At 44.0% G+C, this 27,883-nt stretch overlaps 1 protein-coding gene across 23 annotated transcripts in view; it reads right to left on the reverse strand.

Annotated features, from left to right (window-relative positions):
- The window catches only part of DGKD (diacylglycerol kinase delta), a 114,119-nt gene that overhangs the window by 64,098 nt on the left and 22,138 nt on the right, over positions 1-27,883 (reverse strand). For 21 of the 23 annotated variants that reach the window (XR_012332926.1, XR_012332927.1, XR_012332925.1 and 18 more), the window contains exons 2-3: positions 19,539-19,649; positions 17,915-17,995 (exon numbers count right to left, since the gene is read on the reverse strand). Coding sequence is in view for 9 of the 23 variants with exons in the window: in XM_033859521.2 (XP_033715412.1) it covers positions 17,915-17,995; positions 19,539-19,649 (192 nt within the window). In the remaining 14 variants the exon portion in view is untranslated. Of the gene's footprint in view, positions 1-2,641; positions 2,794-7,445; positions 7,561-17,914; positions 17,996-19,538; positions 19,650-27,883 lie in introns of those variants that run through there. The other 2 variants (XR_012332924.1, XR_012332923.1) reach the window with 2 other exon arrangements.

Genomic DNA, 27,883 nt, shown 5'->3' on the forward strand with positions numbered 1-27,883 from the left:
GGCAAGCCAGAACAAGAAAAACATTCATAACACATATATCACAGACCAATATCCAGAATATATAAAGAGCTCTTACAACTCAATAATAAGACAAACAAGTCAGTACAAAAATGGACAGATGATTCTACCATATGCTTCACAGAAGAAGACATACAAATAGTCTATAAGTACATGAATAGATGCTGACATCATTTGTCATCGGGGAATGGAAATTAAAACCACAATGAGACACTACTATATACCTATTAGGACATGTAAAATAAAAAGATAATATAAAAAGACTGACCACACCAAGTACTGGTGAGGATGTGGAAAACTGGAACTTTCATGCACTATTGGTGAGAATGTAAACTTCCAAGCACTCTGCAAAACAGCTGAGCAGTTTCTTGAAAAGTTAAACATAGCGCCTACTATATGACCCAGCAATTCTGCTAGTAAGTTTTTACCCAAGGGAAATGAAAACATATGTCCACACAAAGACGTGTATACGAATGTTCGTGGCAGCTTTGTCTGCATTAGCTCCAAACTGGGAACTCCTTGAATGGCCGCCACAGGTAAATGGATCAACAAATTGGGGAAAAAAAACAAATTACTGATACACCCAAAATGGAAAACTTCAAAATCATTATGCTACGCCAAAGAAGCCAGACATAAAAAAAAAAAAGGACACACTACCGTTATTCAATTTATACAGAATTCTAAAAAATGCAAACTAATCTACAAAGACAGAAAAGAGATCCTTATTTGCCTGAGGAGGGATATGGAGAGAGAATGGATTACAAGGAAATTTTCAGGGGGATGGAAATGTTTGTTATTCTGACTGTGGCGACAGTTTCAACAGGTATGTGTGTGTGTGTGCGTGCACATGCGTGTGTGTGTGTGTGAGAGAGAAACTCATAAAGCTGTAACAGTGCAGTTCATTGTACAGCAATTAGGCCTCAAGTAAGCTATAAAAATATTTTTAATGCTAATATATCTTAGTGCACTAGAATATTCTTTAAATTACAGGGTTGAACCTTTCTCTAAATGACTAGATGACCAGAGGGTTTATCATCAAAGCCAGGAAATTTCTGCAAGTGGGTGCTAAAAATAATTGACAAGTGTTAACTCATCTACAACAGGGTGTGTAAACTGGCAGTGCCCAGGAAAGCCAGCACTTACAGCTTTGGGAACAACAAATACCTAATCTATTCCTTGGTGTGATTAGATACCTCTTGCATACAGCAAACCATAAAGTTCATTCCTCAGAAGACAGAGAGCCAAGCTGGCAACAGCCTCAAAGGTCAGCTATCCTGGACCCTTATTTCCCAGGTCAAGGAAGCAGCCCTGGTTTTCAGTGTCAGGGACAGGACAGACGCCAAGCCTCCTGCCTCAAGGTCAGTGTCCCTTCAGCCCCTCCAAGGATAAGGGGGGAGCCACCCCCACTCCTATTTTCCAAATGTCTAATTACTCTGATTCACCATCGTTAGACCTTTGCAGACTGAGAACAATTAGGAAGCAGAGAAGACAGTGCCCTGACACTAACCGGCTTTTCTGGATGGAGGTGAGCCTGGGTGCACCCAGAGCGGCTGGGCGCAGGGGAGCTCCCGGCCTTACCTGAGCACCTCTGCACCTGGCTGAGTCTTGAGGTTTTAGCTAAACATCCTGTAAGAACCAGTACAACAGCTCAGGATCACATGTTTCTTTTTGAGTCTACATTGCAAACTAAGTGCTTCAGCTGTGGAGGAGGAGGGATTATTAAGTCAAAAAACAGCACAGTCTCCCCACCAGCAAGCAGGGAATTATCTTAACTTGATAACAAGTTGTTTCAAGAAAATAAAAAGATCCCACCACTCTATGCACTCTGAAATACCAGATTATTCTGGAACAGAAAAGCAGGATATTTTTTTAAAACGTAATACCCTACAGAGTGACACCATTTTCCTAACTTTCAAGGAAAAAACCAGAGAGGACACGGCTCAATCATATCCTTGGGACATTTACCAAGTATTTATGAAACCTGGACATTTATCTGAACATTTACCAAAGAACACTGGGTCAAGAATGGCTAAAATTGGGCTTCCCTGGTGGCGCAGTGTTTGAGAGTCCGCCTGCCGATGCAGGGGACATGGGTTCGTGCCCCGGTCTGGGAAGATCCCAAGTGCCACGGAGCAGCTGGGCCCGTGAGCCATGGCCGCTGAGCCTGCGCGTCCGGAGCCTGTGCTCCGCAACGGGAGAGGCCCGCGTACCGCAAAAAAAAAAAAAAAAAAAAAAAGAATGGCTAAAATTATTCATTTCCTGGACACCCCAAGAAAAACTGAATCAAATCTATGTTTCTCCACTGTTTCTTCTCTCAAAGAACTTTACAAAATTACTATAGTCAAACTACAGTCTCTCAACTGTCCTTTTTTGTTTCCTCTATCACTTGTAAATAAAGACAATCAGAAGCGTTAACAATTAACACACACATATATACACATGCATACACACCACACAACACATACACACACACACAGCCCAACAGTATTGTGAAAATGGCTTCAATTTCATAAACGCAACCCCCTACTCAAAAATAACACACAGCCCTGACAAGTAACAGCGTCCTCCCGCACCCCAATTCTAAATATACTTAACAGACACCACAACTAGTTCCACCGCTCACCAGCCAGGCTGCCAGAAGACAGTGTTCTCTCTCTCTGCCTGCTTGGAACGACTGTAAGAACCAAATGCTAAGCCCTCACGTGGAGTACACGGCTCTTTGGACCATCTGTGTCACAGAGCAGGTGCTGCCTTCAGCAAAACCCCACACTTAGCAAACACACAGCCACCAATTTGGCTCAAAGCCTGCTTCTTCCCGCTTCTTGAAACTGAGAACACAGAGTGGATTATAAAGCATGGAATTCACTGGATTAACTTCCTCCTGCAGCTGCTCTCCTAGTCCTGCTCCACTGTCCAAGGGGTGTTTTAACAATCAGAGCATTTAATTCACTAAGCACCTACTACGTGCCAGGTGCTTGCCCCTCCCCTCCCCAGGTGTGAGATAGTACTGCCCCGACTTTTCCAATAGGAGAATGAAGCTACAGGTATAAGAAGCTGAGATCCCACAGCTGACGGCTGACACAGCCAGGACATGAGGTCAGGCTCTCCTGGAGCTCTGAGCTTGGGGAGGGACCAGGCGGTGCGCTCAGGCGGCAGGAGCCGCTATCCTAACATGGGGCTTCCCGTCTGGCACAGCTTCTATACAAGGACTTACGGGACAGCCTCAACCCACAAGTACAACCCTCCCCATCCCAGATCCAGGCCAGCAGTCACAGAAATTGGGAAGAGTTTTTTCCATGCAAGGAAATTTGCCAATTATATATATAGCTTTTCCTCTCTCTGAGCCAAAGTGACTGGTGTAGGGGTTTTGCCCAGGAAATATCTGAGCTCCAAACAAGCTGAAAAGGAAAACTGATGTTGAAATCTGGATAAAGGTCATGGTTGCTCACCAAAGGAGCGGCGCCTGACCACCCCACAGGCTGACATCTGCTGGAAACAGCTGAGAAACTCAGGTCCATGGTTCCACCTCATGCAGGCCTACAAAGGGACTCTCATTCATTGAACAAACTTGAATGCCAAATAGGTAAGATTTAAAACAACTAAAAATACTACATAAATCCATCATATATTGTAGCTTCGTTTTTATTTAGAGTTATCAGGCTATAACTAATAGAAACAGGAAACATAAAATATAAGGGAAAACCAAATGTGATTTATAATAAGCAAATTAAACAAAGATACCTTATATTTTTAATTACATTTGTGTTTCCTTTATATTTTATTTTTCCTCTTTTTATTAGTTATTTGCCTGATAATTCTTAAGGGCAATAATTCTTTCCTGATACCTACTCTTCAGTTGCAGATGCTATTTTTAACACTGCCAAGAAAATTAATCTCATCTGAAATCCTTTGGAATTTCTACAAATCAGAATAACTGCTAAGTGTTAGCAAGTTGACCCCTATTACTTTCCTACTAGTAGTGATAACTGGTAGTGGAGATAAAAACTAGGAAACATTCAGAGGGCACTTTTTTGCCAACCCAATGACCAATGAGATGGAGTCTAGTATTATCCCCATTTCACAGATGAGAAAACTCTTAGATGAAGTATCTTGCCCTAAGTCATAGAGCTAAAAAAAGAAGACCACCTTTATAATGTACCTCACAAAACTTCTGGATACCATAAAACATTTCAACAATAGTACTGGGAGGAAAGGAAGTAATAAATACAGACATGAAAAATCACTCCTCTCTATGTATGGCATGGTTATTCTGACATGGTCATTTCAGGGCAACCATCAGGATGATGCTATGAGCGAAGCCTGCTAGATCCCTATGCCAATGGCCATACGCTGTAGTCATCTGACTAACAGAAGTGCTAAGTCATTTTTGGGAAACCACACAAAATTTCAATATGGAATTTTGCAGAAAAGCCACCCTCTAAACATGTATATCCTAAATGTAATTCTCATTCAATTTCTACTGAAATTATACTGAAACTTGGAATGTCTTTTTTGTGCCATGGACCCCTTTTGGCAGTCTAGTGAAGCCTATGGACCCTCTCAGAATGTCTCTAAATGCAGAAAATGAAGTACCATTGCAATGAAAATCAGTTTTAATAAACTATAGTCAAACCCACTGACCCCTTGTGCGGAAGAAGGTCCATGAACCTAGATAAAAAAACCTCTGCCAGGCAACACCCTTTCTTTTCTCCTCCCTCTCCCCCACCTCCCAAAAGGAGATAAGGGGGACACTGGCACTCTAGCAGTCATCTTGAACCAGGAGAATCAAATTCTGGAGGGACCCAGATGACCCTGTAGAACTGCCATACTGATCAAGGACTGCCTACCTCTGTATAGAAAAATAAAACTTTACATGTTCACACCATTTTTATTTTGACAACTATTTTTTACAAGCAGATGTAGTGGGTTGAAAGATGGCCTGCAAAAAAATATACCTGTGTTCTAATCCCCAGAACCTGTGAATATGAGCTTATTTGGAAAAAGTCTTTGTAAACATAATTAAGGATCTTAGGATGCAATCATCCTGGATTATCTGGGTGGCCCTAAATCCAATGACAAGTGTCCTTATAAGAGACAAAAGAAAGGACACAGGGGAAGGAGGAGAAAGTCCTGCAAAGATGGAGGCAGAGATGGGGGTGATGCAGCCACAAGCCAAGGAGTGCCTGGAGCCACCAGAAGCTGGAAGAGGCATGGGATGGAATCTCCCCTAAGACCTCGGTTGGGAGCGCAGGCCTGCCAACACCTTGATTTCAGACTTCTGGCCTCCAGAAATGTGAGAGAATACATTTCTGTTGTTCTAAGCCATATGGTAATTTGTCATGGCAGCCCCAGGAAACTAATTTAGCAGCCAAACCTATTTCTAATATACACACCTTTATGATATTCTAAACATTAAATACTAAAAATTAAATGTAAACTCCCTTTCAGGTATGCAATGCTGTATATGGCATTATGCAGAAACAGCTCTCTAAACACGTATGTCCTAAATTTTTTTTTTTTTTTTTTTTTGCAGTACGCGGGCCTCTCACTGTTGTGGCCTCTCCCGTTGCGGAGCACAGGCTCCGGACGTGCAGGCCCAGCGGCCATGGCTCATGGGCCCAGCCACTCCGCGGCATGTGGGATCTTCCCGGACCGCAGCACGAACCCGTGTCCCCTGCATCGGCAGGCGGACTCTCAACCACTGCGCCACCAGGGAAGCCATATATCCTAAATTTAATTCTCATTCAGTGTATACTGAAAACTCTCTATTTTCAATCCCCATTATTTGGCCAATCCATTTTCCTGAAATTTAAGAATAAACCGAGGGCCTGTCCTTGCCTCCACTCTATTCTTATATCATGCCACTAAGCGTTCGCTTCTTGGTTCCTGCCCTCTGCCCAAGCTTCTTCCGCCCCCTCCCAACCACTCCTCACCCCTCACGCCAGCGTGTTCTCGACTTCTCCACTGCCCTTCTCCAGGCTGCACTGCCTGCAGAGCAGATGTTCCAACTTTCTGCTCACGTTTCTTCCTCCACCAGCTCGGTCACTGACACCAGGGTCTCTTGAGCTGTCTGTCCACTTCCTCATCATGAAACCCAGCCCAGCCTCCTCCTTTCCTTTACTACAGGTACATGACACACTCACCAGAGATTCTGGGGGTATAGGATACGTTAAAGTTCCAGTTGTGACCCATCTAAAATAATGTGAAGTAAGCAGAAGCTGAAATTCAGAAGTCCTCATGCTCAGAAATGAAGCTGTAAACCAGAACCAAACCAGAATCACGCAGAGCTGAAGGAAGTTTTATCTTCTCAACCTCAAGTCAGGCGACAGAGGTGAGAAAGGCCCCACGACCGAGCAAAGACCACCCTCAGGAAAACCTGCACCCTCTCCTGAGCAAAGGAACCCAGCACGGGAGCTACTCTGCAGGGAGAGACCACACTCATTTTCCCAAATGTCCCTCCTGTGATCTAAGACGCTTGTGCTAGCATTATCTGCAACAGGAAAACTGAAAACATTCTAAGTCCCTAATACTGCAGGAGTAAATGAAGTTTAACTGATCAGCTATGACTCATCTACATGATGAAATACCCACAACTAGAGAGGTGGTCATTATAGAGGCTCACGATGTGGGAACATTTATACGATGAAATAATAAATAAAGCCAAAATATAAAACTATACATATGTTGATGTATATAAAACATGCAAAACTTAATGTCTGCCTATGAAAAAGTCTTAAGGGAACATGAAAAAAGAAAACAGCTGCTGAGCTACTGCAGGATCTTCATTTTTTCCACTTTAAATTTCCTTTAAAATCATTATCACAATTCAAACACTTTAAGAACTACGTTAATAAGCTGTCTGCACACTGTTGGTCTGTTGGTCTGTCAGTGACTGGGAGCTCCTAGGTGCTGTTCCTGGAACGCATCTGACGTGCGGGCTCACCCATGCCATCTCTGTAAGAGGCCTGTCCCCCAGGTCCCGCTCACACATCCCCTTCTCAGCAGAAGTTTCCACTCCCCGGGCCGACTGAGACACTTCTTTCTCCTCTCTCTCATGGCCTTTTGCACCTTCCTCTGCATTACACCTGTCACAGGGTCCAATCATGATTTCTGTTCACGTCTAACAGCCCGTAAGAAGTCTCTAGGTACAGGGAACGCATCTTCCACCTCCGTCCACCCCCAGACACCTAACGGAGCTTGCCACAGCAGGGACTTCTTTCCCTTTGAAAGAAGGGAAGATGAGTCTTTCTAAAACATGCATCTTTTCCAACTGATCTCTACATGATTTCAGAAATAAGGTTGCCAGGGTAAAGTCTTACTTGTCAAATTATTCCTATATTCTCCAGCGGTAAGCAAGAAGCTTTCAAGCTGTCAAACCTGGAAATGCACACAGAGCAAAGGTGCCAGCCCCTGCCGAAGCTACTCACCAGAATCCAGAAGCACACAGCTCCAGGGAGCTCCTAGGTCCTGCTCACTCCCAGTAACAAAAAGGGGCCCGGCCCACAGGACCACCTACAATAATGGACGTCTGTTCCACTGGGCTTCACAAAGGAGCAACAATTCTCTGAACAGCAAGTGGCAGCAGAACCGACTTCCTGGCTCCCGCTCGCTCGCACAGCTGGCACGTGCCCTGCGCTGGGACGGCAAGCTGTGAAAGAGAACCCCGACCTCAAATCAAGACGCAGAAGGTGAGACCACGTGCCCAGATTACTAAGGAGGCTGCACTCAGCACTGCAGGAGTGTGGGTCCCAAATGTGGCTGCACCTCGAAATTGAGGAGAGCTTTGAAAAATCACCCATTTGTAAATCAGCAGCAGAATCTCTGGGGATGGTGCCAGGAACCCTTTTTTTAAGTTCTAAAGGGTGATCAGGCATAGCCAAGGCTGGGAGCCACCGCCCTGAGGGAGAAGGCGGCAGAGGGTTCGTTCCCTTCTGACCACAGCATAAATAGGAAGGTCTTAGGGAACAGGGTGTTTTCACCCTACCTTTGAGGAACGGACCAGGTTGACAGGGAGAGTTTGTGGAGAGGGCCTCAGACCGAGGGGCCTCGCAGAGACCACGGCCAGCAGGCGACCGTGCACAGGGCATTTGTTCCCTGCAAAAAGAGCAGGCTGGACTGGAGCAGGTCCGTGTCGGGGAGAGGCTGGGAGGGTCAGAGAGCGCCAGATCCCCTGGATGGCATTAGATAAGAAACGAGGAGGCACTCGAGGACTTACAGTACTTTTAAAAATGGGCAGAAGATGCCTCTTTTTAATGGTTTTATATTCAGGTATATTCCAGTAAAACTCGTCTTTCCTCTTCAAGGTCCAACTCCACTGCAGCTGCTCCTATGGCCCGGGTAGGAGTGAACAGACTGCTCCAGGCCAGTGAAATCTGGAGTGATCGCAGGACAATCCATTTAAGAAACACAAGTATACCAAACCAAAGAAAACTTTCTAATTAAGACCAATGACACAGTAAATTAATTTGGTCCATTGCTTTCCATCATTAACTCATCGAATACTCACTTGTTATAGTAAGTGCCTATAATCGTATTGTCATTAATAGCAACCACTTTCATCACGCCTACATTACATTAATTCATTTAACCCTTCCAACAGCCCACAAGCAGGTACTATTATTATCCCTACTCCTCAGACGAGGAAACTGAGGCTCAGAGCCGTGTGATTTGCCCAAGGTCACTCAGCCGGTGAGAGGCCAAGCTGAGACTCACGCCCTGGCTTCCCAGTCCTTGCCTGTGCACCCTGCTTCTGTGCAAGGCCCTGTGCGGGCACTTTCAGAGATAAAGAAAGAACCATAACCCAGCCCTGCTGTCTAGGCTCTTACACCTGAGTGAGGAAACACAGATCCTGACAGATTCAAAGAGAGAGTCCCTGACTCCTCTGGGAAACCCGAAATTTGGAAATTCCACATAGCACGTAACTTCCCCCATAAATGAAGCAAAATGTAACTGACCATGTCACAGCAAATACACAGGTGGAACCCTCAGGCTCCTTGCTTCCTTCTCCACAGCGCTGGGCCTGGCTCTCCCCTGAGGGCAGCCTCCGTCCCTGCCCAACTCTGACTGTGTGGGGGCCCAGAGCCCCACCCAGGGGGGTCATGAGCTCCCACCAGCCCCAGGATTCAGAGGTGTTGCCTCGGCCAAACCAGCGAGCCGTGCGTGGTGCTGGTGTGGCCGCAGGTGCCCGGGGCGTCCCTGACTGAGGTGAGGGGCTTGGGGAAACATACTATCCTCTCCGAGAGGCAACGCAGGCTGGGAGTCTGTGAGCCCGGCACGCTCCAGGCTCCTTGCCCTCGCGGGGACACGGCCAGGGCTCGGCGCTCAACCTGTTCCCCAGCGTCCATCAGGAACACACGTGTCCACCTCAGATGACGCATCCCTTTATCCTACTCGTTGTGAATATCTTCACTAAATTGAATTTGGCTCTGATTCTGCCTCCCTCAAAAGGGACAGAGCCTCTGACACCAGCCACCATGAAGTCAGTGTCTGGGGTGAAATTTCTAAAAATGGAAGCGGCCAGCAACACACCCTGGTAAAGGGAGAAAGTACAGAGCTGCCAGAGGCTTGCCCTGTGCAATGTAACCGTGATATGTGCAGAGCTGCTTTCTAGGAAGTGTCTAGAAGCATCTCTCATTGATTGCTCAATACCCGTTTTTCTTCAGTGCTGTTCCTGAATCACGCAGAACAAAGAGCAGCGCTGCTAACAAAGAGAACAGTGTTTAACCAAACTGCCTGCAAGGCCCTGTCCCTGCTCCACCTCCCTCACCTGCCACAGAAAAGGCCACCTGTCCAACCTCCTCACACCCATTCTGGCCACCTCTTCCCTGCAGATCTATTCTCCAGCAGCTGCCATAATAAAAACCCACAGGCTTTAAAAAACTTCCCAATACATATGGCAAAAAGGTCCAAACTCCCCACAGCCTGTAAAGCACTTCCCCTCTGCCCTCTGCCCATCTCGCCACCCTAACACATGCTCCACTCCCTCTGACAGGAACCACTTCAACCCCAGACACCTGGTATTGCTGGCCACAGCCCCCCTCAGCCTCAGGTCTCTGCACGTCTCTCCCAGCCGCGTCGCAGCCACGGGAAGGCCTGCCCTGACACCCGCTCGCCGCTACAGCCAAGCTACTTCCTTCTTGGCCTGCTGCTCCTAACTGCTCAGTACCTGCCACTCACACAGGACTGTTCACTACATGAAGGGAGCTCTTTTACTGCTATCCAGCACCTGTCCACTGAAAGTGCTCTACTGAGTGAAATCAGTGAGAGGAACAGGGCCAAAATCATCCTGGAACTAGCAGCAAAAAAAAAAAAAAAGACTAGAAAAATCACCCAAATGCCATGAAATTAGGAAACACACAGATCAGAAAACAGACACAAAAGAATATACACAGAAGAATATGAGCTCATTTACATCAAATATCTAGAACAGCCAACACGAATCTACAGTATTAGAAGTTAGGGTGGTGGTTACATGTGGCCGGGGGTCGGAGAGGGGGAACAACTGGGCAATACCGCAAGGGGAGCTTCCCAGGGCCTAGACATGTTCTACAGCTTGATCTGGGTGACGGTTACACATCAAGCTCTGTACATACATCTGTGCACTTTTCAGTTTGGAAGTCATAGTTCGATTTTTTTAATTATTTAGAATATACAAACTTTCAGTAAAGCAGAAATGCTGCTTTGCTTTGACAAACTCCTTTGAAGAGTCATGGTAGTTAAAATATACGTTCAGAACAAATCTGTAAATTTTTTGATAAGGCTGAAAATAATTTTTAAATTATCCCATGAAAAGAAATATAAGGGGAAAATGAGAAGTATTTTAACCTGACAATTTTGGCCTATTATTAGTGTATGAAATCTAGTTTTTAAAAAAAAAAACAAAAAAAAAGGATCACTGAAACAAGCATAGCCAATGGGGGCAAACTTATGTAGATAAATAGAATAAGAGAAAGGAGTAATTTTGAACCCCCAAAATACAGAGCTGACTATGCAAAAGCACATGAAAAATCAATTCATAAAGAAATTAATACAAATGGCCAACAGACTGTGAGAAATGTTTGACATCACTTTGATAATCAATGAAATAAAACAAATTACCATTTTTATCAAAGCGGCAAAGATGTTCTAAAATTTTAACACATGGTATTTGTAAAAGGATAGAAAAAAAACCACTTCATCAAGTCCTACTCATACAAGTTCTAAAGGCAATTTGGCAATAATATACCAAAAGCCTTCTAGTTTTCATAGATTAATATAAACATGTTTAATTATCAAAAACCTATTTCATGTTATTTCAGAGGCTGGGACACGAAGCTGGCAAATCCCCTTTTCCTCTTCATGCTGCTGTTATGCTCTTTGACCTTGTAGACCCCACTTGAAGGTAAGAATGCAGAGGACTCTGTCTGCTCTACTCCCCATCTTCTGAAAGCTCCCACGGCCAAAGCTCCACCTCATCTAAAGGCACATCTGTGTCTTTAGCTGCATCCCACCTTCACTTTGTTCTTAAAGAACAGAAAACAAGCAGACCCGTCTCCAGTTACATAAGCCTCCTTCGTACCATTTCTTCCATCAAACCTGTATAAAAATCTCTCCTCTCCCCCAAATATTTCCTCCCATCTCCCTTGGAAGTCTCTTGTCCCTCAGATCCTTATTTCTTTATGATACAGTTCTTTGGCCATTTTAGGGAGAAATTAAAATGGAGTCTTTTCTAATGTGGAACAAATTTACTCATTCTTTTCCAGTTACAAAAGGTTCCCATCTGTTGGCTGATTCATGATAACAGCAACTTTCACTGCCTTGTTCTTTGTATCAGGCATGCAATTTTAATAGAAGTTGTGGAATTTGGAAATTACTACCGGAATAGCTGGAAAACCAAATGAGATATCCCAGGAAATGTAGTAGCTTCTGGGCAAATGCATTCATTCATTCTGCACTCACTTCCCTGGACACATGGGCCAGGCACTGGCAAAGTCCAAGGCCAGGCCCTGCCTCCTAGGACCTGCATGCAGATTCCTGCAGTTTGCTGTATGGGAAGTGACAGGTTCAGAGTTCAGACAGTAAATACTGCAGGGCGTTAGAAATGGGAGAGTCCAAAACCTACGGACCCTCTGTGGAAGCATGCCTCAGGGAAGTGGGCACCGGTCAACTGGCTCCAAACACTCCCCATGTATCCCCAAATTCCAGACGCCATCACGGATTGCTCAGAAATGGTCTCCTTATCTTGGGATATTTCTGGGGAACCTCATTATTAATCTTTCTCTTGTCCTTTCAGCACATCCTCAGATGAAAAACCAGTTTTTACAGCACTAACAAAATCTAAAATAAATGTGAAAGAATCAGTGCCTCTGCCCCAAGAGCTGGGAAACCATCCATGACCGCCCCACAGGAACTGGCTCGACATCTGGAAGTCAACTATTTGGCACACATTTTCCCATAGAGACAGTATATAAATCAGGGTTCATTCTCAAATCAGACTGACAAAGCTCCATAATAACTCATGTAGTACCAAAGCACAGTGGCATACTATTTTTTATGGAGACATAATTCCCATACAATTCATCCTTTTACAGTATACAATTCAGTGGTTTTTAGCGTATTCATAAAGTTGTGCAACCATCACCACTATCTAATGTTAGAACATTCTGCCACAAACCCCCAACTAAAATCCGGTACCCATTAGCACTCCTCCTTCCCACAGCCTCTGGCAACCACTAATCTACTGTCTCTACAGATTTGACTATTGTGCATTTCATATAAATGCGATCATAAAATATGTGGTCTTTTGTGTCTGGCTTTCATTCAGCATGTTTTCAAGGCCCATCCAAGTTGTAACACGTATCAGTACCTCATTTATTTTTCAAAAGTCTTTTAAAAGTTCACACTTTCTACCTCAAAAGGGATTCCATTTCTAAGAACTTAGGCTATGGAAATAATCAGAAATATACAAAAGTATCTGTGTGCAAGTGTACAGCACAGTGTTATTTTATACAAAAAAATGGACAACCTGACAATTTTGGCCTATTATTAGTGTATGAAATCTAGTTTTTAAAAAAAAAAACAAAAAAAAAAGGATCACTGAAACAAGCATAGCCAATGGGGGCAAACTTACGTAGATAAATAGAATAAGAGAAAGGAGTAATTTTGAACCCCCAAAATACAGAGCTGACTATGCAAAAGCACATGAAAAATCAATTCATAAAGAAATTAATACAAATGGCCAACAGACTGTGAGAAATGTTTGACATCACTTTGATAATCAATGAAATAAAACAAATTACCATTTTTATCAAAGCGGCAAAGATGTTCTAAAATTTTAACACATGGTATTTGTAAAAGGATAGAAAAAAACCACTTCATCAAGTCCTACTCATACAAGTTCTAAAGGCAAGTTGGCAATAATATACCAAAAGCCTTCTAGTTTTCATAGATTAATATAAACATGTTTAATTATCAAAAACTGGTTAAATGTATAAATCTATATGATGGAATACTATGCAACACGAATAAACAAGATTTTGAAGGATATTATAAGAAAAAAGCTCATTGTTAACTGAAGAAAGAGGTTAAAAACTATACTTTATAAAACACATTTGGTGGGAACGACATAAATCAATATATATTATTAGGTATCTTTGGGTAGTAGGAATGTGGATGGTTTTAAATTTCCTATTTTATCTATACACTTTAAAATTTTCTTTAATAACTTTATCAGAAATGTAATTTATCTTGACTAACGTTTTTCTACTGCGAGAAAAAACAACTTTTGGAATGTTGGAATGTGAACAGAAATGCACTCAGTTAAATTCTGAGTCCCTAATGTCTTTTAATTATTTATATATATGAAAATAAAAATGAACTAATCAATAAGTTGTTTTAAAAAGTTATGAAAAGCAGACAGAAGACAATAAATACAAATGCATAAAGTGAATTAGGTAATAGAAAAATGGAATTGTTCAATAATCTAAGTACTGGATCTTTTAAAAGACAAAAATGATAGAGTTTAAGAAATATGACAAGGCAGTCTCCCAAGGCAATAGAAATAAAAGCAAAAATAAACAAATGGGACGTAATCAAACTTATAAGTTTTCACAGCAAAGGAAACCATAAGCAAAATGAGAAGACAACCTACTGACTGGAAGAAAATATTTGCAAATGATACAACTGATAAGGGCTTAATTTCCAAAATACACAAACAGCTCATACAACTCAATAACAAAAAAACAAGCAACCCAATCGAAAAATGGGCAGAAGACCTAAACAGACATTTCTCCAAAGAAGACATACAGGTGGCCGGCAATAGGCACATGAAAAGATGCTCAACACCACTAATTACTAGAGAAATGCAAATCAAAACCACAATGAGGTACCACCACACACCGCTCAGAATGGCCATCATTAAAAAGTCTACAAATAACAAATGCTGGAGAGGGTGTGAAGAAAAGGGAACCCTCCTACACTGTTGGTGGGAATATAAATTGGTGCAGCCACTATGGAAAACAGTATAGAGGTTCCTCAAAAAACTAAAAATAGAGTTGCCATATAATCCATCAACCCCGGTAAAACTATAATTTGAAAGATACATGCACCCCTGTGTTCACAGCAGCATTGTTTACAATAGCCAAGACATGGAAACAACCTAAATGTCCATCAACAGATGAATGGATAAAGAAGATGTGATATGTATATACAATGGAATATTAACCAGCCATAAAAAAGAATGAAATAATGCCATTTGCGGCAACATGGATGGACCAAGAGATTATCGTACTAAGTCAGAAAGAGAAAGACAAATACAAGACGACATCACTTATATGTGGAATCTAAAACACGACACAAATGAACATATCTATGAAACAGAAACAGACTCACAGATACAGAACAGACTTGTGGTTGCCAAGGGGAGAGTAGGTAGGGGAGGGATGGAGGTTAGGGTTGGGAGTTTGGGATTAGCAGATGCAAACTATTATATATAGAATGAATAAACAACAAGGCCTTATTGTATAGGAACAAGGAACTATATGCAATATCCTGTGATAAACCACAATGTAAAAGAATATGAAAAAAGAATATACATATGTGTAACAATCACTTTGCTATACAGAAGAAATTAACACAACATTGTAAATCAACTATACTTCAATAAAATTTTTAAAAAGAGAGAAATATGACAAGAAAAACAAAAGCTAAACAAGTAAAATTAGGTATGTGAAAGGGGATCTAACCAGAGACATTTATGTTTAAAGTGCAGGACTTCCCCGGTGGTCCAGTGGTTAAGACTGCATGCTTCCAATGCAGGGGGCATGGGTTCAATCCCTGGTCGGGGAACTAGGATCCCGCATGCCACACGGCATGGCCAAAAATAAATAAATAAAAATAAAGTGCAAACAATAAATGTTACTAAATTTGAAGGTGTGGAATAAATGGGAAAGTAAATACAAAAATGGACTCAAGAAGTAAAAAAGTTCCTATGATCAAAAAGCAAAAACAAACCTTTTAGGGACTGCCCTGGTGGTCCAGTGGTTAAGAATCTGCCTTCCAATGCAGGGGGCGTGGGTTCGATCCCTGGTCAGGGAAGTAAGATTCCATATGCTGTGGGGCAACTAAGCCCACACGCCACATCTAGAGAGGATGCCTGCATGCTGCAAGGAAGAGCCCGCGCTCCAAAACAAAAGATCCCACGTGCCACAACTAAGACCAGACGCAGCCATAAATAAATAAATATTTTTTTAAAATTGAAATAAACCTTTTAGGTTTATTCAGAGCCTTATTACCTCCCTGAAAAGTAAATTCTCTCAAACTTTCAAGAAATAATCAACTCTAAAGCTATAAAAATGTTCCAGAGCACAAAAAATCATGGACAGTTACTAAATGGATTTTATGGAGCTAGTTTAACTCCAAAATCAAAACACAACAAAGGCTACCTCCTACCCAAAGAAAAGCACACACATGCTTTCAGAAAATTCTAAATCCAAAATTAGGGTATAACATTCAACATTACCAGGAACAATTTATTATTATGAAATGTACAAATACCTAAAACCAAACTGATCATCTAAATTAATGTTCAAAACAATCCAGTGAAATTCAACACCTACTCCTATTAAACACTCTAGAAGCCATAAATCAAAGAATAATCCACTTCCATAGTTGTCTCCCCAGCCAGTAAGTAAATGATAAAACTAGTGCAGAAAAAGTAAAAACAGTCCAAATAAAACGAGGAATAAAATAAAAGAGGCCGTCAGGGAAGTCTGACTAATTCGATAAGCCACAAAGTAAAACCAAGAGCAGTTAATTACACCAAAACAAAATAAGTAGAAGTTTAGATGAAGGAAGGAAAATCCCATTTGGAGCAGCAACATAATCGATCCATAAATAAACAAGTTAAAAAAAACCTGAAAGTAGCTAAAACTAATACTAACCCAAAATGTTTAGATCCTAAACATGAAGAGGGCTTCCCTGGTGGCGCAGTGGTTGAGAGTCCGCCTACCGATGCAGGGGACACGGGTTCGTGCCCCGGTCCGGGAGGATCCCACGTGCCGCAGAGCGGCTAGGCCCGTGAGCCATGGCCGCTGAGCCTGCGCGTCCGGAGCCTGTGCTCCACAACGGGAGAGGCCACAACAGTGAGAGGCCCGCGTACCGAAAAAAAAAAAAAAAAAAAAAAAAGAAGAAAATTACCCACCTTGACTGAGTTATAAAAGAATTGTAAAAAGGTAGGGAACATACTGTATTTCTAGATAAGCTCACTTAATAACACAATGAAAAATATTTTAAAATATTCCATTCCTGCTATTAGAGTCATACCTTACACATCAGGTTCTAAAGTCAGCCCCCGAAGCCAAAACTGTAAAGTCATACAAGAAATGCTGTACAGCTATTAAAAAATGTGATGAACACTTAGATCAATCAACATGGGGAAATGTCCACCATAAACTGTCAAGAGAAAAAAATAAAACTAAACATGTAAAACAAAAGGATCACTACGATCTCATGTTATATGTGGGTAAAGAGGGTAAAGACATAGATATTTAGACATAAAGATAGTCACTCTAAAGTGAGCAGCTGGCTACCTCTGGGTACTGAGGTCACACGATTTTACGCATTTAGAACTTTTGCAGAAAGTACAACATAATTTCTATAAATGTGGTGGGGGGAGGAGTTTTAAAAAGAAAAATATCAACATTCTATGTTTTGAGGTGGCTGAATGATGGCTGCTTTTTTAAAATATAAATTTATTTATTTATTTAATTTATTTAGTTTTGGCGGCGTCGCGTCTTCGTTGCTGCGCAGGCTTTCTCTAGTTGCGGTGAGCGGGGGCTACTCTTCGTTGCAGTGTGCGGGCTTCTCACTGCGGTGGCTTCTCTTGTTGCAGAGCATGGGCTCTAAACACGCAGGCCTCAGCAGTTGTGGCTCGCGGGCTCTAGGGCACAGGCTCAGTAGTTGTGTTGCACAAGCTTAGTTGCTCCACGGCATGTGGGATCCTCCCGGACCAGGGATCAAACCCGTGTCCCCTGCATTGGCAGGCGGATTCCCAACCACTGCGCCACCAGAGAAGTCCCCTGATGGCTGTTTTTTAATTGCTTCAACATTTTCTGTATTTTCCAAATTTTCTATAACAATCATGAAAAACAAACCTCTGTGCAAAATTGTAAATGTAAACTACAACATGTTTTAAAAATTCCTTTGGTCCCTCTTGTTCTTTTGTGCTTAATGTGCAAAATTCTCAGTTATTCTCCAACCATAGCATTATTTTGAACCTTAAATTCAAAATTTACCACGAATTGTTCCAATCAGAGAGCAAAGGATGAAAAATCTGAACTGCTCACACACATTTGTTCAAATTAAACAGGAAAACCAAATGTGGTGAAGAATCAAGAAAGGTGTGCGTCCAAAGACTTACCGTAAAGCTGTTGTTGACATTTTTAGTGCTGGATTCAGCCACGCTGGCGTCTGTCAGGTCCACCTCATCAAATATGATCGACTGGAAAGACACAGGGACTGCAGTCAGTGGGGGTAAGGTGTCTCGACCCCAGGCAAGCACTTGAGAACTAAATGAACGCTGAGTGAGTTCACCCTACCTGCTTCTGACAAAGCACCGAGCTCACAGGTATAGCTCAAGACTTTTTTTTAGTCCAGGGAGTTCCCCAGTGATTGCATTAATGGAACCAAAAATATATCCTCACACGAGTCCACCTGAGAGGGCAGGTTCCCGACTGAAGGTCCTCTGTCTTTCCGACTTTAGTTTCTCCACCTCGCACATTTGCGGGGAGAGGTCCCGGCTAAAATAAACAATTCTAGGGGAAGAGAGACTGACCTAAATAGAAGGGACCCAGCCATGAAAGAAAACAAGGGAGCAGAGCAGAGTGAATCTAGTCCTGGAGAGAGAGACAGGCTCCAGAAGAAGGGCTGGGAACCAGGTCTGAGATGCCCTCCTCCCCATTTTCCTCTCCTCTCTCTCCCAAATCCCCCCGTTCATAGCCCTCACCTCCTGTTTACCTTTCCGTCCCCTCTAGGAGGAGGACTCCATCAGAAACCCCTGGAGGAAACGCTAATAAGCTAGAAAAGAGATTCAGTCTTTTAAGTAACTCCCCCACCCCTCCAACTAAAATAACTGTAAGGGTTTGTCTTTTTTTAATGAAGGATGTGGTCAGAACCCTATCTAAACAAGTTACTCTGTTCAATTTCAAATTTTAATGCACTAACTCACTAGGGATACATCTCAAAATGTAAATTATTCAGATTCCAGATTATTTCTAATGCCGAAATATTAGTATTGACTGCAATACTGATACAAAAAGACTGGTATTCAGAACACCAAAAACTAGGTTTGCAGATACGCTAGTGTTTGAAGTGTGTGACACCACAATCGTCTAAACTGGGCAGTGACTCAGGGACTCTCAGTGGCTCCTCCTCTGTCACTGGCATCTGCCTGGTGATTCTAGCTTTAAATCTTACACACATGGCACATGGGAAGAAGGATCATGGCTAGAAAGCCAGAGGCAATTTCTATTCACACACCAAAAAGCCCAACACACTTTAAAAATACTTTTAGTTAGATTCACAGGTACATACACTCAACTCCAAACTCATCAAGTTGTATACAGTAAGTATCTGTACAGCTTTTTGTAGGCCAGTTATACCTTACTAAAGTGTTTTTAAGAAAAAGATACTTAGGCTGTAATAAGAGATTTTTAAGCCAGTTACCCCCGATTTCTCTGAAAAAAAAGATATCTAATGGTAATGTGGTTACTTCTGTGACCTCTTCTCCTTTCCCCATTGGTTACACATGACATTAAAGAAAATGAATAAAAAAAATCAATTCATAAGAAATAAAAAATCAGTTCATAAGAAATAAAACATACTTGAGACAAATAAAACCCAGCACCCTTGAGTATTACAAAACTTGCTCAAAATAACAGATCTAGAATCGAAGGTTTTTCCCAAGATGAGGACACAGAACCCAGTCTCTCCCTGCAGCTCCTCAGATAGTTTTCTCTCGTTAAGTTTCCTCCTCTGCATCTCACCTTGGCAGTTTTTGCATAGTACAGCGTTCGCCCTCGAAGCTTAAAGTATCTCCTTTTTGATCGTTGGAATGAATTGTTCTGTTTGGTCAGCATCCCCTCTTTGATGACGGTCTGAAAGCACAGAAACGGATTCATGAGCATGTTTTCGCGGTGCCATGCGCTTGTCCACTGACTCCAGTGCATTTGTGTCTCTAATGGGCTGATGGCCTAACAGAACTATTTCACACTCTCCCCAGACCCTGACCTATGGACAGGTTGAGCACACAGCCAGGGGAGGGTGACACAATTCTGCAGGGGGCGATGGTGTGCCAGAGTGGCGGGGGGAGGGGCATGGGAGTGTGTCAGAGGCCCAAGGTGTGCCCTGCATATGCCCCCGGGGCGGGGGGTGGTTAGCAGAAGCGGGGCGCAGGACCACCATTAGTGGCCCCGGGCCAGTGCTCTCTCCAACTTCAGCATTTGGTATTTTTCAGCTATTCTTGGCCCCGTCTCCGTGTTCTCTGGCCTCCTGCCATTTCTCAGGATCCTGTTGCCAAAACTGTCGATGTAGGTTGCTATGGGGTTCAGTGCAGTTCCAGGCCTGCCCCCTTGGGCCCTCACCCCTGTTCACAGGCTGGGCATGTGCATCTACCCACACTGTAACACAGAGAAGAGCCACTGCCAAAGTCACTAAAACTCCTCCACCCCCAAAATCTGACCAACCACCACCAAGCAGGAGTTCAAAGACAATCACGAGGTGAACAGCAGTCCACTCAGCTCAGCTCAATTAAAGCCAAGAATGGGGGCATGGCTTCTCCTGAGGCTGCTTCCCGGGCACTTACCAAACGGGAGGAGGGAGCCCTACACACCACTTACAAGTTAAAAGTTCAAGGACCTACCTGATCGTTAGATGCGTTGAACTATGCAGAGCCACTAACACAGTCAAAACTAATAAACAAGGTGCCCTGAAACAAGTGCCTGGCTTCCAGCATCTGCACACACCTCAACAAATGTCCATTCTACACGGAAGCCCACCATGCGATGGAGGCAGAATGTATAAAGTTCTGTTCAAGGACAAGAACATGGGTCCAGAGAAGCTTTTGTTTAATTACCCAATCCCCTACAGCTCTGCACTTTAGGTAACTTTTTAAGTAGCTGTACAAAGCACTTGGGCGTCTGTGGCCACTTAAGACGACATACGATGAAACAAGACACAGAAACCCTACGTCACCCCAATGTGTCAGAGGCAAGAGCAGAAGTCTGTGCTGCCTGGTCCCTCCGCAGGAGTGGAACCTGCGATGCACTGATACCCCCGTAGAAGAATGCTAAAGACAACCCCCTACACACACCACCAGCATCTGGCTGTGCACCAGGACCCCCCCGTGACAGCCCACGCTCCAGGTGTCCTGGGAGGCCGGCAGCACTGCTCCTCCCCTTATCCCTGCCATACAATGTCCTCTTGGAGCTTCCTGGGCACAGTGGGTTGTACATGCCAGCTTGCGACCCACATGCTGGGTCTGATGGAATTTGTGCAGTCAGGGCTGGCCCAGCAGCACAAAGAGCAACCATTTCCAATTCCCTAGAGAATCAACTCTGGCGGGGGTGGGGGGGGGGGGGACGGACTAGTGAGGAACCGCCCTACTCATTCTGTGGCATGCACCTTCACCTTTACTTCTGAGGAGGCCACCCACTGTTCTTCCAGGTAATTAAGGAGAGAGGAACACATCACCCAAGATCAAGGTAAGAGATATGTGCCGATCCAAGGCAGAGAGAAAGTCCCAACCTCTGGTCCCAGGAGCTCCTGCAATACAGAAGGACTGCTAGGTTGTTTCCTAAGATTCTTTTCAGACCCAAGTGCACATGGTGATGCTATTTCAATGTGCTCTTCAAAGACAGGACAGCTGACTGCCCAACGGAGCACACACAAGACGCCTGCTCAGCTCTCCAGGAGAGCCTTTCCTCTGGACCCCGCAGGACCCGCTCACAGACCAAGTCACCTCTCCTCACCCCCAAACGTCTTCCTTACCTCTGCAGAAGAAGTCATCACTTCCACCTCTTTCCCAAATGCAAATTAAAGGAAAATAGGAAAAAAAAGGCACCAAAACCAACAAGCCCAGACCCAGAAAAGTTATAAGAAGTTATCTTTAAAGGATAAATGCTAGAGTATTTTTCTTGCATCTCCCGCTACACATGTCACACATAAAAGAAAAGCAGAATTAAACCAAAATCCACTCTCTCTCTCTCTCTCTCACACACACACACACACACACACACACACACACACACACACAAATCTTTCAGAGAGCGGATGAGAGCTGCGATCTTGGGCTACCCAAGGAGAGCTGCTGTTCTATTTATAGAACAACAGTGCTCAGAAAAAGACTCTGGTGGGTTTCAGCGGAAAAGGCTGGGGAAAAGATAAAGACCAGTATTTCTTTGAAGCTTTCTCAGAAACTGCATTTCTTCTCCTATTCACTGCTAGTGGAAGACTATAGATATGCTGCAGAATATTTTTAACACTCAGTCAAAAGCAATGCACTAAAAGTGGTCAAGAAAAGAACACCCCTGACTAATCTGCTGTGCTTTGCATTTGGCAGCCTGTAAGCAGCACCCACAGGAAACTGCTCAGCTGGCAGGGCTCCTCCTCACGCCCACCGGAGCAGAGAACCAGAAGCCCAAACCCAGACCCAAGAGGGGCTGGTCGCTTATGCTGGTCAGCCAGGCTCTTAGAATCATTTTGTCAAGTTCTTTGCACAAACAACAGGGCCAACTCTGTCCTTCAAGCCATCCGGGGCACCTTCATTACCATCAGGGACAAAGGACAGATTTGCAACACACACAGGCACTGAGAATCCGAGCGGCAAGTAAGTGGGAAGTGGAGCATGTGGCCCCCCTCCAAACGGAGAGGATGCAAATCCCAAGCTGGGCTGCGGGATGGAAGACGGCAGGGTATTCAGCCTGAGCCAAAGCCGCCCACTGACTGACAGAGCCACGCCCAAGCCACAGGTGAGGCGGCCCAGGCACCTGCCACAGGCGAAGCTCGCATCCTAGTCATCCTGCTCAGGAGCAAAGAACGGAGTAAGGCAGCTCCGGAAAGGCCCTTCCAAAGCCTGCAAACCAGTGGGCAGAGAAGCCGAGGTCAGGCCTGCCTTGGGGCCCTGTTCACCAGTCACGGGGGAGGATGACCCCTCTCTGCAAAGGCAGTGGGAGCTCCTGCTCTCACCCTCCCTTTGTGCCCTCCCCAGACAGGCAGCAGCAGTGGCTCAGAGGGCTCCAGGGACAGCTCAGACCAGAGGAGGACAGAGGACACAGGACACCAGGGAGGGAACAATTCCCCCACAAGGGAAGGCTTCCCAGAACAGGTCTTAGAAGATGAGCAGGGGTCTGAGCAGGCCAGGCAGAGAGGTCCACAGCCTCCTACAGGCTGCAGGCAGAGCCCAAGAGGGCTGGGAAGGTGGACAAAGGGCCCAGATCACTGACAGCCAGACCTCCCAGTCACAGGGCCCCCAAATCAGGGGGCGGTATCTCAGGATGTACATTTTACTTAAGAAAGATGATTTTGAAAAAAAAAAAAAAAGAAAGATGATTTTGGCCACAATGTGGAGAAGAGGGAGTGGGGATGAAATGAGGAGGCAGGCAGGACACTCCAGAAACTCTTATAAGACGGCAACCGACAGGAGCACCTGGGAGGATGAGGCACAGTCACAGGCATGAGAGCATTTGAAAGAAGACAAACCATAGACGGGGTGAAGGGGATGATCCCAAGGGGTCTCCTGGGGGAGGATGTGGCCTTCGTTTTAGACGTGCTGACTCAGGACGCCGGAGACGCCTGGGGGAGCTGAGTGGAGGGCCAGCAGCAGATAATGCGGTTGGGGCACAAGATAAAGTTTAAGGGGGAGACACCTCAATGAAGTCCCTTATGGAGAAGGAATGGAATGAGAAGAGGCTCAAGGAACTGGGAACCCCAGGACACGAACATCAGGTGCAGAGAGGAGGTGGGAGTCCAAAACGGAAGACAAGAAGGAAGTGGCACAAAACCAGGGGAGCAGATGAGAAAGCACCGAGAAGTCATCGTGGATGACATCTGCTAAGGGCTGAGGTCGAGTGCACGGGTGAGGTCATCAGTGGGGCCCAGGAGAAGCCAGACGAGAGGTCCGTGAGGAGTCACTGAGGACCCGCCGCCAGAGCAGACTCTCGACCTGACCCAGGGCAAAGCCAGATCAAAGGGCAATGAATGTGACCCGGATGGGAGGAGGAAGCAAAGATGGTAGGTTGTTTTTTTAATTTGCATGTTTCTTAACTTTTTATGAACTTGGAATTATACTGTACATGAACTTCCTATTCCTTCTGTCCTAATGTGTTGTCAACAGCCTTCCATATTAGTAAATATATTTTTGTCTGCTACAGAGTATTTCACTGTAGTGATGTGCGTGTATCATTCAACACACTCCCACTGCTGGAACATTTAGAACGCTTCCTGCTCAATATTAACAACAATGCTTCAAAGATTAGTGCTATAATGGAATATCCCCACATGTCCTGAGCTACTCCTTAGAGCAAAGTACTAGAAGTAGAACTTGGGGATCCAAGCCCAGAAACAGATGCTCACAGGTTTGAAAGCGTGATGTGTGACAGCAGGCTGGGGGAGAGAGGGACTAGTCGGTGGAGCTGAGACATCAGGTCATCTAAGGGGAAAGGTGCATTGGTCCCGTACCCCACACACCACACAGGAATCACTTCCAGGTGGCCTACAGATTCAGTGCAAAAGGAGAAACTTTAAAAGCTTCAGTAGACAATATAGGATAATTTCTTTATGACCTTAGAACTGGAAAAAATTTCTTAAATAGGATTTTTAAAATACTAAACATAAACTATAAGATTGCTGAAACCAACTTAATTCCCACTGAGAAACTCTGGCCATCAGACACCTTATAAAGAAACAGAAGAGAGGGGCTTCCCTGGTGGCGCTGTGGTTAAGAATCCACCTGCCAATGCAGGGGACACGGGTTCAAGCCCTGGTCCTGGAAGATCCCACATGCCACGGAGCAGCTAAGCCCGTGCGCCACAACTACTGAGCCTGCGCTCTAGAGCCCACATGCTGCAACTACTGAAGCCCGCGTGCCACAACTACCGAAGCCCGCGAACCTAGAACCCGTGCTCCGCAACAAGAGAAGCCACCACGATGTGAAGCCAGCGCACCGCAACGAAGAGTAGCCCCCCACTCGCCAGAACTAGAGAAAGCCCGCATGCAGCAACAAAGACCCAACGCAGCAAAAATAAACTTAAAAAAAAAAAGTGTTACTTTAAATTTGCACATCACTTGAAATTTTCATGAGCATTTTTATATCTATTTGCCTTCTTAAGAGAACAAACACTTATGGTCTATGAGACAGACACTAATATTCTGAGTGACAAATAAGAAAACTGGTCACTGAGTAATTTGTCCAAGGTTAAACAGCTAACAACAGACCACAAAAGAAATGTCAGGCCTCCTTACTCTTATCTCAAACCTCCTTCTAAGGTTTAGGAATACCGTAATAAATAAACAGGAAACAACCAGAAAATAATTTGCTCACAAAACACAGGCATGTACAGCATACCCAAGACCAATAGATTATTTTAAACTCTTACTAAGTGAGTGCCCACCGTATCTACCACATAACATACAAGCCATTTTCACCTTTTAATCCTCACGCCGACTTTGGAGGCATGTAGTAATATTCCCATTTTATAGACTAGGAAACTGAGGGTCAGAAGAATTAAGTAACTCACTCAAGGCCACATAGCTAGTAAATGGAAGACCTGAAATTCAAACCTAGAACCTAGTCAGGCCAAAATTATCTGTTGGCAAGTCTATGACCCTCCATCATGAGGCTGTGTCCCTCGCCAGATCAAGAGAGGCCCAAGGGCTATGGCTGTCTTATTGATCTTATTCATCTTAATTACCCAGTGCCCAGCACTGAGAATTCTGAGGAAACTTTCTGCAAAATATCATAAAGGGCTAATATCCCTAGTCTATAAAAAGGTTCTTAAAAATTGAGAACTAACAACCTGATAGAAAAATGGGCAAAAAATATGAACAGCCATTTCACAAAAAAATTAAAATAGTACATTTCACAAAAAATAAATTTAAATGGCCCTTAAATACATGAAAAGATGCTCGACCTAGCTCATAATGAGAGAAAAACAAATTGAAACTAAACTAAACTACTATTCTCACTATCAGATTGACAACAAAAAGAAAAGCCAACACACTCTGGGCGAGACTGTGAAGAAACAGGCTGGTCCGACTGCAGGATGAGGTAAACCTTGAGGACCAGAATCTGGCAAAACCCAGCAAATCAGACGTGCATCTACCCTCTGATCCAGTAAGCCCACTCCAAGGAAACTATCCCACAGACACTCTAGTAAAAATATAAAATGAGGTTTGTGCAAGGATATTTGCTACAAAATATTATAGCAAAAGACTGAAAATAATCCAAATGGTTGAATAAACTATGGTACATTCAGGAAACAGAATACTACACCATTGTAAAAGGAATGAGGAAGATCTTTATACAGCTATGGAATGATCTCCAGATTATATTAAGTGAAAAAAGAAAGGTTCAGAACATGTAAGGAGTATGCTACCTTTTGCGTAAAAAGGATATTTGTGTGTGTGTGTATAGACAGAAATAAAATTAAAAGCAAATAGGTGCATATATTATTTTTAAATTTTCAAACAGAAACAATGAAAGAATAAACTAAAATAATAAAAATGGTTACCTATGGGGAAAGAGAAGGACAGAGCAGAGCAGACAGGGGAGGAAGGTACATCATCTTAAAAAGGACTTGCACAGGAGGGCAGCCCCTGCAGGGCAGCAGCACCTAGGCGCACTAACACTGGCCCACCCCCACGGCTTTCCAAGGCCGGCCCCACTTCATCCGCACAACCACCTCCTAAGGGGGGCACTGCCAACATTCCCACTTCACAGAGACAGGCAAGGAGAAGACGGCGTCGGTACCCATGCCGTGCCTGCTCTGTGCCAGGAACTTAGTTCTCATCAGTATTTCATCCAGTCTTCACCACCCTGTGAAGAGTTACTACACCCTTTCACTTACAAAGAAACCGAGGTCCAGAGAGGACCTATGTCTGCAGAGAAGGGTCAGAGATGGGGCTTCAAACCCAGGTGTGTCTGATTCCAACTCTCTCCACACTTCCATATTGAGTGAAAGGAACCCACTCTTCCAGGGTGAGCACATGGACAGACGTGCATGTCTCAAGGCACAGCCATCTCCCCTACCCACAAGGTTGGCCTCTGAACACACGCGGAGGCTCAGTTAAGGCACCAAAGACTCACCCGGCCTCTGTGAGCCTAGACAGTAAAATCAATCTCCCCACGGACCTGTGGAATGAAATGCACACTTTGTTCCAACAAATATTTACTGAACACTTAGTGCAAGCACTGCTAGGAATATGATGATGAAAAAGACAGGACCCTTGACCCTTAAGGAAACTGCATGCTGGTAGAGGGATACTTTTACAAAGTAAAAGGGACCCTTAGAATTTGCTTTTTAAATACTCAGAAAAAAGCAGGGCTCAGGGCTGGGGATAGATGACACAAAAAAGGTGCAAGGCTGACAACTGTTTGGACTGGTGATTAATTAAACTCCTCTCCCTACTTTTGTGTATGTTTGGAAATTTCCATTACAGGGGTACAGACAGGGTGCTCTGGAAACACAGATGTGAACAAAACACAACAGAGGCTTGAACGCAAGGCCTGAAGCTGCTACCTCTTAGGCTAAAGCCAGCCACTGCCTTACCGCAGTTTCCTGATCATTCAATCCCCGCCAGAAGGTGCTATACAGAGCGGAAAATGCCTGAGAAAACAGCTTAGACACTGCAAAGGGCTTAGACACAAATGTAAGACAGTACCCTAACCATCATTACTCAAATTCCTCTTCCCTGGGCACACGCTCAACCCGCTGTTCCCTCACCCATTTTCAGACATTAGGTGGAAATAAAGTCTAGCGTTACACAGCCCAACTCAGGGCTGACGGGCTTCCTGGAGGTTACTTTTTCTTTACTTGAGAACACTCAAGAGTCCAGCCACTGCTAACACCTGACACTAACATCCTGAGATAATATCCCTCCAGTGTGTTTTCAGTATATAAATAAAACAGAAAAGTGGGGTTATATAATATACAGATTATTTAATAACCTGCTTTTCCAAACGATACATTGTGACCAGATCTGCTTTTATTTTATGTTTTGTTTCTCTACAGCCTACTTCTACTTCATTTATTTAGATGCTTAAGGACGCTGACATAATTATGAACAAATCTAAGAAACTGAGTGCTTCATATATCAAACTGTCTCAACCAAGCTA

The sequence above is a fragment of the Tursiops truncatus genome, chromosome 7 (genome assembly GCF_011762595.2).
Source record: "Tursiops truncatus isolate mTurTru1 chromosome 7, mTurTru1.mat.Y, whole genome shotgun sequence".
Taxonomy (NCBI): domain Eukaryota; kingdom Metazoa; phylum Chordata; class Mammalia; order Artiodactyla; family Delphinidae; genus Tursiops; species Tursiops truncatus.